Genomic DNA, 15,665 nt, shown 5'->3' on the forward strand with positions numbered 1-15,665 from the left:
AGTTAGGAACTGTAGAACTGGTAATGGAACACATATCTAACCAAATATATATATATATAGATATATAGATATATATCCAAATATATGTGTGTGTGTGTATATATATCCAAAAAGCTAATGCAAATGTGGAATTCTCTTGGTAGGGGTTGATCAAAAGCTGTAAAACGTTCTCAGCAAAACAAGCATTAGAACTATGAGAATCAAAGCAAATTGATAAACAAGATCACAGTCTTACTACTGGCTAATCATAATGTGAATCATTCTTACAGAGAAGCTTATTCCCAAGAAAACTATTTCAGTAAACAGCATATTACTACTAACACTTTAATATTATATTTATTAATTTAATTGCTTTTATTATCTGCTACTTAATGGTAATGTGATTTTCCAATTATAATAAAGCTATATAAAGTCAAATTATATATAAATGCTCATATAGAGTGTTTTAAAAACAATCAAGTTTACAATTCCCAAGATTAAAAAATTCTTTGAAATAAGCTCTGAAAATTACATATAATAAAGTAAAAGTAAAGTAAAATGGTTCATACCGGAGACTTGCTTGTGAAAACTAAGTCTCACCAATACCTACCTACTCTTAACTTCTTCTTCTTTTTACCTTTACAGCTACCCAAAGCGAGACAAAGTTCCACGTATGTATAGAAATCTTAAATATTTTAAGACCTATGTGAACTGACTATATCATACGAACTAACATTTAAGAGAATATTTTATTTGTTTTCACAGGGTTACTACTCTCTTAAGTTTCCAGACTGGCCGATATATTTACGTAACAGATACACATCTCTCTTTCTCATTATTAATTCACCAATTATAATACTGAGTGTTATAATTACCATTTTCGTTAAGCACGAGTACCCAAATTTAACTCTTCTAGAGTAATCAAGGAATAAAACATCATGTATAAGGAACTTTTGTATTTATTAAAATGGTCTATTTTTATAGTCCAGAGGGAAAAAAATCTATTACAACAGATCCTCAAATGAATTTCATAAAGTAAATTCTAATTTCTATGTTTTTATTTTGGGGGGCCTCACCTGGCAGTGCTCAGGGCCTACTTTTCTAGCTCAGTGATAAGGGGTCATTCCTGGTGGGGGTTGGGGCACCAAACAGAGAACTGGTGGATCAAATACAGGTCGCATGCACTCAAGGCAATCGACCAGCTTTCTACTTTTCTACCAGGCTGCCACAGCTGGGACTTCCAGTAAGTAACTAGTGCCTCTACTTTGAAATTGGTAAAACCGGAATACTTAGGTGATTCTAAACTCCACTGGCACTCACTGGGAGATTATTTACGTAACTTGTTGCATGCTGTTTTGTCTCTTATCAGGTTTTCCATGCACCTTTTTTTGGCTCCTTTTTCTAGACTCAGAACAGAATAGTAAATAAGGGATTTAAGAGAATTTGTGGGGCCGGGCGGTGGCGCTGGAGGTAAGGTGCCTGCCTTGCCTGCGCTAGCCTAGGATGGACCGCGGTTCGATCCCCCGGCGTCCCATATGGTCCCCCAAGAAGCCAGGAGCAACTTCTGAGCACATAGCCAGGAGTAACCCCTGAGCGTCACAGGGTGTGGCCCAAAAAAAAACAAAAAAAAAAAAAAAAAAAAAAAAAAAAGAGAATTTGTTAGTAGTTTTTGCTTTTAATCTGTATAATCTTGGAACAAAATATATATGAGATTATAAAGATGTATGAGACATTATTAAGAATAAGTATATTATAAGAAGTAAGATTATAAAGAAGTATGTTTCCTTATATTCAGAGAGAAAAAAAACATTCAAAATTGACATTTGTTACACTCAAAACCAGATGTTGGGACATACTACATACAAAGATTACCATTCTTATCAGACATTGGATCCAATGTACAATTACAATAGCCAGATTCCAAACAATCTTTTAACAACCTAAAGAAGCACTTCTAAAATCATGCTTTGGCAAAACTAACCTGTGCAGAACAGATTAGGGGCCATGCATACAAAATACATTATTTTCTATTACAAAAATTTCATAAACACAAAAATAGAATAATTTATTAAAACTCAAAAAACGTAGTCATACAGAAATAAAAACTCAGAAGTAATTGATCGGAGTATTACCTCTCAAATATTGGGCAACTAATGCCTTGGTATCTTAAAATCCTTTACAAAAGGAGTTAATCTTAAGTTTTGTTCCTTTTATATTTATTTTTTTTTCTTCTTTTTCTTTTCATCTGCTTCCATTTTAAGTTTCACTTCTTCAGCTGAGAGAGCTCCGAGTTTCTTATTCTTTGCTTTTTTAACCTTTTCCTTAATGGCAGCCACATCAATTTTAGTTTCAACAGAAGCTAAAAAAAAAAAAAAACAACAACACACACACACACATACACAATACATGTAACTTATTAGGTTCTGCTAAAGGAAACATCAATTTATGATAAAGTATCTAGAACAAACATCTAATACCACCCAAAAATGAGGAGAATAAACATTTTCTCAATGAAATACAGATGCCCAAAAGGCACGTGATAAAATGCTTCACATCACTAATCAATCAGGGAGATGCAAAACAAAACAACCATAAGGTATAATCTCACACCACAGAGACTGGCACACAGCACCAAGTGCAAGAACAACCAATGCTGACTCAATGCAGATAGAAAGGAACTCTTTTATTGCTGGTTGGAATACCAAATGGTCCAACCTTTTTGTAAAACATTAAGGATATTCGTCAAAAAACTGGAAATTGAGTTCCCGTATAATCCGGCAATGTCACTTCTAGAGATATGTCCTAAAAACACAAAAGCATAATACAAAAATGCCCTCTCTACTCCTATGTTCATTGCAGCACTATTTACAATATCAAGAATCTGAGGGATCAAAGCAGAGGCGCAAGCAGTAAAGTGTCTACCTTGCCTGCACTAGCCTAGGACAGACAGCAGTTGGATCCTTGGTGTCCCATATGGTCCCCAAGCCAGGAGCGATTTCTCATCGCATAGCCAGAAGTAACCCCTGAGTATCACCAGGTGTGGCCCAAAAACCAAACCCCCCCCCCAAATCTGGAAACAACCCAAGTGCCTGAGAACAGATTGAATGTTTAAAGAAACTACACAATGAGAAACTGCAGATGTTAGAAAAAATAAAGTCATCACATTTGCTCATACATGGATGGATATTGGAGAGTATTATGCTGAGAGAAATGAGTGAGAAAGACACGGACAGATTTAGAAAAAAAAATAAAAGATAGTGTGATAATAATATCCAAAAACAATGAGGATGATGATTAGGAGGACCAGTAATATGGTAGAAAGCTTTGCCTCTACCAATACCCATCTGATAAGGGATTGATATATTAGATTAATATCTATATAGTGGAGCAGTGAATATGGGGCAGAAAAGGGACCACTATGACAATGATAGTTGGAAATGATCACTCTGGATAACTGGGTGTTAGATGGATATTGAGTGATATGCACGGTATCCCTTCATTAAAAATAGTGCAAACTACAGTGTCTAAAAAGGAAAGGCAGATAATGAGGGAGAGAGAGAAAGAGAGAGAGACAGAGATGCAGGAGAAGGGTGAGACAGAACCTGGGACCTTGGTGGTGGGAAATGTTCATGGGTGAAGGAAGGGTGGTATACATTGTAAGACTGAAAATCATGAACAACTTAGTAATCACAGTACTTAAATTAAAAAAAAAATTGAACCCAACTTTCTGCTGCCAACAAGAAACACATTTGAACAGTGAGAACAAATAGGAACTCAATGTCAAAGGTTGGAAGAAAATTTTGCAAGGAAACAACTCCCTCAAAAAGGTAGGGTGGCCATACTAGTACCAGAATACATAAACTTCAGGCTCAAAAAAAGGTTATAAACAATAGCGAAGGTCATTTCTTAATGATCAAGGGACATGAATAAAGTGAAGAAGTCGCACTCCTAAACATATATGTACCAAATACAAGACCAACAAAATACTTAAAATAACTGCTAATATGCTTGAAGGCTGATATCAATAGCAATACAATATTAGTAGGAAACTTCAAAACTGCTCTCTCCTCTAGATAGACCAACTGGACTAAAACTCAGTAAGAGAATCCATCAAAAAGAGAATGGGAGAGGAGCTTTATCGATATGTTGGGCCTTTTATCCTTCATCATTCAATCGCACATCTCTAGTGCACATGGGATATTCTCCAGAATAGACCACATGCTAGGACTCAAAACATAGCTCCACAAAGTCAAGAGAATAAAATTCCTACCAAATATCCTCTCAGATCATGCAGAGTAAATAGAAGTTAATCACAAGAATAAAAGAAGAAATGATGGAAACACCTAGAAAGTCATTAAATAGTAAGTATCTAAGTAAATAGCTCATTACTAAAAAACCCTGGGTCAGAGAGGAAATTTAACAAATTCCTTGAAACAAATCAGCATAAGTATACAAGCTAAAGGAACTTGTGGGAAACAGCAAAAGCAGTGTTAAGAGGAAATGATACAAGCAGGCATTAGGAAGAAAGAAAGCCCACATACAAATAGGGAGAAATCATAACAGATACCACAGAAATGGATCATTAGAGATTACTTTGAGAAACTTACATCATAAAAGGAGAGATCCTAGAAAAAATGGAAAAATTTCTGGACTACTATAACCCCAAGACTGAACCAAAATGATTGGGAATACCTGAACAGACCTATCACTACCAAGGAAACTGAAATAATAAAGTCTTCCCAAAAAACAAAAGCCCAGGACCTGAAGGATCACTAGTGAATTCTTTCAAACCTTTACAGAAGACCTACTGTAATCCTTTTCAGGCTCTTCCAGGAAATTGAAAAAGCAAACACTCCCAGTTTCTATGAAGCTAACAGTACCCTGATACCACAAGAGACAAGTGACAGAAAAGAAACCAAAAAAAAAAAAAAAAAAAAGTTACAGGCCATATAATCATGAATATAGATGCAAAGATCCTCAACGCAATAGTAGCAAATCCAACAATGCATCAAAAAGATCAGTGACCAAGGCAGAATTCATTACTTGGATCTATGGATGGCTTAACATATGCAAGTCCATCAATATAAACACACCATATAACAAAGAAGAAATAAAAATTATATGATCATATCAATAGATATGAAGAAACATTTGATAAGATCCAGCATACATCCATAATAAAAATCTCTCAACAAGACGGAAAATGAAGGAACTTTCTTCAATATAGTCAAAGTCATTTACCACAAGCCCACAGCAAACATTATACTCAATAGGGAAAAACTAAAAGCCTTTTTCTAAGATTAAGTACAACACAAGGTTGCCCACTCTCCCTACTTGTACTCAATATAGTACTGGCAGTATCTGCCATAGCAATTAGGCAAGAAAAAAAAAATCAAGGTCATTCAGAAAGGAAAGAAAGTTAAGCTCTCAATATTTACAGATGTCATGAAACTGTATATTCACAAAAGCATTATACACATTCAATGCAATGCTCATAAAAATACACATGACATTTTTCAAAAAAATAAAGACTAGAAAGTGAGCTCTGATATAACCTAGTACTAATACTCATGGGACTAGAACCCTAAAGGCCCAAAAGCACAATGCAAAAAAATGCACTTGAACTCCTATGTTTATTACAGCACTATTCACAATAGTCACAACCTGGAAACAACGTAAGTGACTGATTAAAAAAACTATGATTCATCCAAACAATGGAATACTATGCATCTTTTAGAAAAAATAAAGTCGGGCCCGGAGAGATAGCACAGCGGTGTTTGCCTTGCAAGCAGCCAATCCAGGAGCTAAGGTGGTTGGTTCAAATCACGGTGTCCCATATGGTCCCCCGTGCCTGCCAGGAGCTATTTCTGAGCAGACAGCCAGGAGTAACCCCTGAGCATCACCGGGTGTGGCCCAAAAACCAAAAAAAAAAAAAAAAAAAAAAGAAAAGAAAAAAAAAAAAAAAGAAAATCATGAAATTTAATTATTTATGAATAGGCATGGAGTGTATCCCACTAAGTGAAATGAGTCCAGGGAAAGGCACAGACAAAATGATTGTACTCTTGTGGGATATAAAAAAACAAATTAGTCTGAGAATAAAACCCAAATACAATTGAAATGAAGAAGGGTGGTTAGGACAGAGAAGGGATCACTAAGATTATAATAGTTGGAAATGACTACTCTGGGCAAGAGTCCAGAGTCCAGGCTAAATGGAAAATAAGGAAGAAAATTGCCTGCCGTAGAGGCAGGTGGGGGAACAGAGGAATGGGAGTAAAATTGGGGAAATCGATGGCAGGAAATGAACACAGGCGAAGGGATGGATGTTAGAACAATAGATAACTAAAACTCAACCATCAACAACTTTTTGACTCTGTATCTCATAGATTCAATTACAAAAAATCAGGCTCCCTTAAAAAAATGTTGGAAAACTGGCATTACCTTCCTTAGGTTTCACAATTGGCTTTTCTTTAGGTGGAATAAAAGCCTTGTTTCTTTCTTCTTGTCTCTTAGTAAGAGCTTCTGCTTGTTTAGCCTATATTATTAATACAAAATTTTAAAAACCATTTATAAGGATTCAAGTTTCTATCAACTTTGCTATTAAAAACATTGTGAAATAGTCCTACCTTTATTGCTTCCATTTTCTGACGTTTCTTTTGACTTGCCTTCAGAAAGTATTCACCACTAGCCAATTCTTTATCAACCTGTTGAAATTATATATTATAATTATAAATTATATATTACAACCTGTTGTAATTTATAATTACATCAGAAGTCATGTAGATGTAAAATTATTTTATAAGAAAGCTATAATGTCTTTGAGCTAAAAATAATGGGGTAATAATCCATGATTAATTTGAAAGCTATGACATACAAAGGAGTATCTATATTCTAAGGCGACAAAACCATGAAGCAATCAACTCTGTGATATGTTCAGAATATATAACAATCCTTTAAGTGGATTGAAATGTCAATGATTTGAAAGTGTTAGAGAAAATTGGGAAGATAATTTTGGGAAAACCTGAAGGAAAATGAATGGCAGGAAAAGAGGCATAGTTAAAAAAATGACTGAATATTTCTGATATCAAAGATATCAAAGCAACAATTTATATGCTACAGAAGAATAGAAAAGGGCCCGGAGAGATAGCACAGCGGCGTTGCCTTGCAAGCAGCCGATCCAGGACCAAAGGTGGTTGGTTCGAATCCCGGTGTCCCATATGGTTCCCATGCCTGCCAGGAGCTATTTCTGAGCAGACAGCCAGGAGTAACCTCTGAGCACCACCGGGTGTGGCCCAAAAACAAAAACAAAACAAAACAAAAAGAATAAAAAAAGGATAAGAATCTGTCATAAGGGAATGGAATGTGACACTGAAGACAAGACTTGGTCAATATTTGGTGACTAAATACTAATTATAGAAATAGTCAGTATTCATAACCAACCTCATTCTCACTTAAGCAGTATTATTATATCTAAGTTAATATTTTGAATTTTTTAGTTACTGTCTTTGCAGTTAATAATTCATTTGGCTTTTATTAGCATTCTTTAAGATATCAATGTCAGGTTATCCCTCTGACCTTTCATCAAATCTCTTCTAAAAAACTCCAAATGGAAGGGTGTAGAGAAGACAAGATAGTGCATGGGAATAGATGGGTTTACAGGCTGAGCACAAAGAATTAGCTAAAAAAGATCTTAAAACCACAACAAAGACAGGAAAGACAGAGTAACACGGAAGGGGAAAAGAAATGAGGTAAGAAAAGGAAGTTGAAAGATTTCTTACCTAAAATTTTCAAATAATGCATCTAAATTAAATAAAATGCATTGTCACCTCGAGAGTGTAATATTATGAGAAAATAAAAAAAAAAAAAGTCAACAAGAGAACAGATAGACAACATTGAGGATTTAGCGAATGAATGTATGGTTGATATAATCCAAAGAGATGATCTGTGCCAGCTATGTTTGGTTCCAGTTTTGAAACCAAGTTTTAGAAATCAAGTTATGTCTGAAATCAAGTTTCAGGACTAACCCACATTTTTGGGAAAGGGCAGTGGGCAGGAGAAAAAGGATGATTTTGGAAAATAGATAAATCAATATTATAGTAGGAGTTTTAGAATTTAAGATTTTGAAATGAAAAAATTTATACAACAGTCCACAAGAATGATTGCTTATCAGGAGAATTTAGCTAAATCCAACACAACTGACAGGAACCATCTTCTCATGATTTACACTCATATGCAAAGTCACCCCAGGCCCTTAGCTCAATTTACTAGTGAAGTTAAAAAGTTTAACTTAAGGACCAGAGCAATAGGTTTTGTAACATGCCCTCTACCCCAACCCACCCCCCCCACACACACAAAGTCTTAACCTAAAAATTTTCATAGTACAGGGGTTAGGGTGAGTTCAATCCATGGTACCACTATGATCCCTGAAACCTTATGAGGACTGATCCCCGAGTAGATCCTCATCACTGCTGGATGTGCACCAACCTCATCCCCCCAAAAGTAACTCTCACAAGTTTCTGAGAAAGACTGAAATGGATTCTCACTAATGTAATGATATTCATAATTTAATACTGACCTGACTTTCTGGCTGTGGTGGTGGGAACGGTGTATACTCTTTTTTAACAGTTTTTTTCTTTGGCTCCTTGCGCTTATTCACATTTTTGTGCTTGAACTGTGGCAAAAATCTTTCCCAACTTTGTGATCTTAATTCAGAGTCCTTTGCCAGCTCTCGCTTAATCATTAAGGTCTATAATCACAGCAACAGATGAAAAGTAAAAAATCCATTTCATAAGTTCTATATTTATCAAGCTATTATAAGCAACACAATTAAAATTAGTTCTCATTCTCAATAAGATTAAATAAATTTCCTACAGAAAGAAAATCTTTAAAATAGATATTTAACCAAATTTTAAAAGCCATGAGAAATTTAATCAAGTGAGGAATTTGGGCTAGAGAGATAGCAGAGGGTAAGGTGTTTGCCTTGCACACAACCAACCAACCGGGGTTCAATCTCTGGCATCACATATGGACTCCAGAACCTATCAGGAGTCATTTCTGAGTGCACAGAGCCAGGAGTAACCAGAGTGCTGCCGGGCATGGCCCAAAAGTCAAAACGAAAAAAATAAAGTGAGGAATTCTTCAGAAATTAAAATGAAACCTATTCATCTTCTAAACTAGTATTTCAGGGGCCAGAGAGATTGCACAATGGTAGGGTATTTGCCTTGCATGCGGCTGACTCGAGAGGGAACTGGTTCGAAACCCAGCATCCCATATGGTCACCCAGCCTGCCAGGGGCAATTTCTGAGTGCAGAGCCATGAGTAACTCTTGAGCACTGCTGGTGTGTCCAAAAAAAAAACAATCAATCAATCAATCAATAAAGTTTAAAAAAATAAACCAGTACCTCATCAAAATCTTAAAAATTCAATTTGTCAGCAAGGAGAATTTTTAGTTAACATGTTTCCTACAATAAGGAAGTTCTCAATGATAGCTGAGACATCATAAGGATATCTCATAAGGAAGAAAAAGAAATTTTTCAGATGATCATCAAACCTAAATTTTTTTTTTTTTTTTTTTGGTTTTTGGGCCATACCCGGCGGTGCTCAGGGGTTACTCCTGGCTATCTGCTCAGAAATAGCTCCTGGCAGGCACGGGGGACCATATGGAACACCGGGATTCGAACCAACCACCTTTGGTCCTGGATTGGCTGCTTGCAAGGCAAATGCCACTGTGCTATCTCTCCGGGCCCCAAACCTAAATTCTTACCTTTCCCTCATTTGAATATTATGGGTCAGTTATCTGATACCTGTTTTAATGTCCCAATGCAACTTGAAATTATTCTTTCACCTCAGTACAACAGTGACTTCTAAACTTTACTACATCAAACTTAGTTTATTCAACAATTACTCACTGCTCATCAAATTACAATATAACTTGAAATATTCCAAAATTTCCTTATCAGAAGACAGAATTCTGAACATCATATCTTTAAAGTTGGATTGATAATTATCTACAACAAATCCTAAACAATGCACTTTCATTGCTTCAGCACTATACATAACTTCCCCTTCAGTAGTTTTCAGATAGTTCTCCACAAAATGTACTAGCTTCCAAGGAAAGAACAGAGTTGAGTTAAACTCTACCTCTAATTTACCCAAGACTTATCTGCTGTGTACATGAGACTTTCATAAAAGAATTTAGTTTCGGGACCAAAATGATATACAAAGAGTAGAGTGCTTGCCTTGTATACATTGCAGGCTTGGTTTCAATCCCCAGCATCCCATATGATCCCCCAAGCACTGTCAGGAGTAAGTAACCCCTGAGCATTATCATGTAGTCACTCCCAACAAGATTTGGCTTTAAGACAAATTTCCTATAGACAAATAAAAAATAGAACAAAAAACAAACAATTGATATAGTAGTATAAAAATTAATACCCACTTTAATGTTATAAATTGGATGAATATTCTTCATAGTATCCAGAACTACTTTTCGAACCTGAATTTGCAAAGAAAAATGAATCAGCCATACACAGATTTTTATAACTAGACAGAAAAAGATGACAGGAAATGACAAACAATATAACAATTCCTTCAACTACTCAGACTGACTTCTAGAGTTTTCCTAACCATCAACCTCCCTTAGTCCATGATGTTTCTTAAGCTTACTGTACTAAAAAGTATTACAAAGAACCTATACAACACATTGAAACTGTTCAACTTGAGAAGAAGGCAAGATTTAGGAATAAAAGGAAGGCTCAAATATTGCATCTACCACTTCAAACGGGAAAGTCACTTAAATTTTTTGTTCAATTTTTCTTATATTTAATAGAAAAACAAACTACCTCAAGAAACTACTGTAAAAATGAGCAAACTGAAAAAATAGAGTTAAGACTTAAAAAAAAAATGAAGCAGTTAGCAGATTTAAGATAGAACCCTATGAGAAAAATGTCAGCTACTAATCTGAAAGGAATTCTACAACAGAATTACTATTCTAACAGGAGTCCTCAAACTTTTTAAACAGGGGGCCAGTTCACTTCAGACTGTTGGAAGGCCAGATTATAGTAAAAACGAAAATTATGAACAAATTTCTATGCACACTGCATATATCTTATTTAGAAGTGAAGAAACAAAGTGGGAATAAATACAATATGTGGCCCGCAGGCCGTAGTTTGAGGATCAATGTACTAGAAAGAACAAGACTTCACAGTTGATCTCATAATCAATAGCAAAATTAACAGAAACAGCTCTCACTGCCATAAAACCCACTACCATTTCCTAGTCCTCTTCTGCTTCAGAACTAATTAGGAGGTCCAAAAATTAAATAAACAAATAAATAATTATATAACATTTAGTCAAAGTGTTTATCTGCTAAAAATTGACTGAATATAGCAAATAGCCCTTACCTCTTTTAAGCCATTAAAAGGTCCAATGGCTGAAACTGTGTTTCCTTGAACCAGAATATAGCAGTTTGTTAAGAGTTCCAATGCCTATATCAAAAAACAGATTGATATAAAAAATAATGAAAAAGTCGCCATAGGGGAAAATGTTCAGAGAAGTGTTCAGAAAGTTTTCTACTGAAAAATAGTACCTTCAGTGTAGATCCTTTGGGACCAATAAGTCTTTGTCTTCTTTTCACAAATCTTTCTTTATTTCTCACTAAAGAACCTATTTTAATGATGTCACATGCAACATCATCCTGGAGAATTCGTACTGCCTTTTTGGAAAATAAAGAAAGGACTCATTATTATTTTTTTTTTAAATATTACTTTTTCAATTTCTGAGCATAGAGCCAGGCGTAATCCCTGAGCACTGCCGGGTGTGATCCAAAAACCAAAAAAAAAAAAAAAAAAAAAAAATTACTTTTTCCCCTAGCCCAGGCTTACAATATATAAATACAAAAACGAAAACTCCACAGACAAAGGGGGCAGACATGAAAAGTCATATGCTAACATTAATGCTGATACAAATAAAGCAAAATATGTAAAATTCTAAACTTTATGATTCCAAACTTACCTGTTCAAATGAAACACTTCTTGCTAAGAGTTTTATCAGATCTCTGGCCCGAATAATGATATATGGATCAAAAGTCTTCTTTGTTGTACAAACAGTCATGCTGCCTTCAATTAAATCAAGGGTTGCATTAACATGCTACAAAAGAAAGAGGAGACGGTTGTCAAAATTATAATTCAATTTCAGATAATCAGAGCCTATCCTAACCATAAACTTAATTTCTGTACTACTACTTAGATTCCATCAACTTCCTCTCCTAATAAGCTATGTACCTAATACAACATTTTTATTGTTTTAAAATAGTTTTACTTACGGTAATATTTTATCTAGTTTAAAATATATTTATCGATCTTAAGGCTGGCAGGATAACATAGCAGATAAAGTGTCTGCTTTGCATGTGGTCCCCAGAGCACAGCCCGGAGAAATTAATTCCTGAGGGCAAAGCCAAGAAAAATCTAAGCATAATTGGGCATAGCCCGAAAGCCAAAATAATTATATAATAATAAAATAAATAAATAAATGAAGCCAAATTTAAGACAACATAAAAATATAGTTATTTGCATTTATTTACATAATGAAGTTGTGTCAGTTTAACGAACCTAGAAATCTGATCCAGTGAGAATGGACTAAACTTTTTCTTAATTGATTTATATTAAGTACAAAATGAAAAATTATCTTAAGTTCAGAAAAAAAACACAATTAGAGAAATCATAAATTATCAAGAAATTAATTTTTAGTAAGAAGTTCCAGATTTCAATGCAGTCAATAAGATATTTTCAGACTTGGGAATATAATAGAAAGAATATATCAGTTTGAATCTCTATGGTTTACAAAAAAAAAACAAACCAACCAACTAACCAACCTTGAATCCAATCTTAGATGTAGATAACCAGTTACCCTACTATCTTAAAACAAATTCATCTGCACACATCAACCTATATGAAACAAAAGGTATTCCTGTTAAGGTATTGATAAGAAACAAAAACTCAAAGAAATAGGTGAATAATGCATACATGTTCATTCAATGCCTTCTGTACCAATGGCCAGCACTCCTTCAAATAAGCCTCTCTATATTTGGGGAATAAAGTTGCAAAACTGCTCTCTTCCAAGAGTCCTCTGGGATTATCCTCTTTGGAAAAAGCTGGTTCCTTCCAATCATCAGGAACTGTAAGAAGTTCTGATTCATCTGCAGAGGAGAAAACATAAACATCAGGTTTTAAATTTTGGAGTCCATTTTCTGAACATCTAATGCAAACACAAATTAACTCTCCTTACATTTTCTTTTCCCCCTTTTTTATATTATTCAACAAAGAACATGGTCCTGCCACTATCTCCAGCATAATATAAAAATTACCTGTTTACATATCAATGGCCTTATGAGACCAAGTTTCTTGATGGCAAAGACATTTTTGTATGGATTCACAAAATAAAAGTTAAATTTGATCACACTATCTTAGAATGGCAGATTCAAGTCCATATTCATTTACATATCTATTTTACAAAAATGTCTAACTGATCTTTTAGACTTTCCTGTAATACAGAAATTTCATTTTTGGAATATGCACTTCAATATACATGTGTATATACACATATATGAAATTCAGAAATTAATTCTGGCTTAGACCTTCAATAAATAATCAATGCTATTAGGTGTTACATTCCAAAGAACTTCCAAATAACTTATTATGTTTACTCTTATGACAGTTATAAAAGATTAGAAGAATTTTCCTAAGTTATGAAAGATTGGGAGAAAATCATTTCCATATTAATAAAACATTCAATCCAAAAAGACTGTGATTTGCAAAATTCATCACTTTAAGTTTCCTTTCACTAATACAAAATACTTCCTGCATAATTTCTCACATAATTTACTAAAAATCCTGGTTGTGTTCAAAATTTCTTTTTAAAATTTTAAGAATTTCTGCTCTTATTTTTTTGTGAATCAAAAAGACTTTATTTACAGAAATTTATTTTAAAAATGTATATCTCTAGACAAAGGACGGGGGAGGGGAATGTGTTCAAGAGAGGGAAAAGGCCAAGAATTTCTACAGTCAAATAGCTACAACTTATACATACTACTCAAAGATACTATCCATAACCTGAAGATGAATATAAAGTGTTAGAAAAGACTGAGCTAAACTACTGGCCACTGAATCTGCGTCCTTGGAATGAAGCTCAAAATCTGTTCCAACATTCTTCTCACCAGGAGATTCTTAAGCACAATTAAATTTGAAAAACAAGTCTTTAAATATAGTGTATCTTATCAACCAGAGAGTAAACTGTGTTTCTTGTACTCACATCCACTTTGCTAAATCTGTTTCATACCACAGAAAGTTAACAAATCTTCTTTCACTTTCCAACCCCCACCCCAAAACAAAACAAAACAAAAAACAAAAAAACAAAACTCTAAAACAATGTTTACTTAAAATGCAGTACTATCCCTTTCAATGTTAACATTCCAATAGCTATATATTAAAACTACAAATAGGGTCAGAGTTATAGTACTGCAGATAGAACTATTTGCCTGCACATGGCTGACTCGGATTTGATCCCTATCATTCATTCAGTATGATCTGAGAAGTTCCGTTGGGATGTATTAATGCTCTATGCCAGAAAATGATCTGAGTACACCTTGCCTAAGTGTTGGTATTCAATTCTCTGTACCTTAATTCGCCTTAAGGCAGGCACCTTACCTCTAGCGCCACCGCCCGGCCCTACAACTGAAAAATTTTAAATGACTGGTTGGTCCAACCATGAGAAATGTCTCTAACCTCTCTTTTATTTATACTGAAGACGATGGGATTAAAACCAGACTCCACAAGACAATTTAAGCATGGCATTGTAAACAGGGGGAGCAATGCTGTTCATTGCAATCTGACAACCAAGAACGGGTAAAAACGTTTCCAAAACGTACTCAGGAAGCAAAAGACTGTAGCTAAGGCCAGTCAGGTATGGCCTTCTCCCTTCATTTCAGCATTCACTCCCAGACACAACGGGCCACTTACTTCCATCCTTTACCACCCCTCGAGTATGTCAGATTTCCAGCCTTCCCATTGCATCCAATCTGCCAATTCCTGATCCTCCTCTTCCACAAGACAGAGTCTGCAACACCTTCTCCTGAATCTGCTCCAGCAAAGATGATGAATGAAGAACACGTGGCTGAGGCCTAGTCTCCCTAGGACCCGACACACTGGAGCATCTCGAATTGCAGACTGCAAGCAATCAGTTCCCACGTATCCCAGCCCCAAAGAGCAACCAAGACTAATCTCCCATCTCCAGCTTCCTATCCGCATAATTCCTCACCTCTGTCCTCCTGCTTGGACTTCTGGTTATTGAATATTTTCTTCCCAGGCGCTATGGCTGAACCTTTTCCACTGGAAGACGCCATGTTCGATTGTTTCCGGAAACTACCGGAGCCGGGACGGCTCAAACATCTTACCGCCTCGTTGCTCCGCGGAATGAATACGCAGTCTGCGCAGTCTCCATAGTTGCGCGTGCCAGTTCTAGCTTAGCTAAGTCAATCACTACGCATCTCCGGCGGCCCCCGAGGAGACCTGGAGACTTCTTTCCCAGGATGCACTGCGGCCTCGGTGGCCTGCTGGGAAATGTAGTTTATTTCGCTGAGCATCTTTGACTGGCTTCATAAGTCACTGTCTACAGAACTCGGGTTTTAATTTGGA

The 15,665-nt window shown here is 35.5% G+C and overlaps 1 protein-coding gene across 1 annotated transcript in view; it reads right to left on the reverse strand.

Moving 5' to 3' along the window:
• Window positions 1–15,373, reverse strand: part of KRR1 (KRR1 small subunit processome component homolog) — a 65,869-nt gene extending 50,496 nt beyond the window's left edge. The window contains exons 1-10 of the mRNA XM_049783831.1: window positions 15,289–15,373; window positions 12,999–13,171; window positions 11,989–12,123; window positions 11,564–11,689; window positions 11,379–11,462; window positions 10,415–10,471; window positions 8,552–8,722; window positions 6,603–6,680; window positions 6,418–6,511; window positions 2,184–2,338 (exon numbers count right to left, since the gene is read on the reverse strand). Of these exons, the coding sequence (XP_049639788.1) occupies window positions 2,196–2,338; window positions 6,418–6,511; window positions 6,603–6,680; window positions 8,552–8,722; window positions 10,415–10,471; window positions 11,379–11,462; window positions 11,564–11,689; window positions 11,989–12,123; window positions 12,999–13,171; window positions 15,289–15,373 (1,146 nt within the window). The 3' untranslated portion in view covers window positions 2,184–2,195. The remainder of the gene's footprint in view (window positions 1–2,183; window positions 2,339–6,417; window positions 6,512–6,602; window positions 6,681–8,551; window positions 8,723–10,414; window positions 10,472–11,378; window positions 11,463–11,563; window positions 11,690–11,988; window positions 12,124–12,998; window positions 13,172–15,288) is intronic.
• Between the last annotated feature and the right edge of the window lie 292 nt (window positions 15,374–15,665).

Source organism: Suncus etruscus, chromosome 11, assembly GCF_024139225.1.
Source record: "Suncus etruscus isolate mSunEtr1 chromosome 11, mSunEtr1.pri.cur, whole genome shotgun sequence".
In the NCBI taxonomy this organism is placed as follows: domain Eukaryota; kingdom Metazoa; phylum Chordata; class Mammalia; order Eulipotyphla; family Soricidae; genus Suncus; species Suncus etruscus.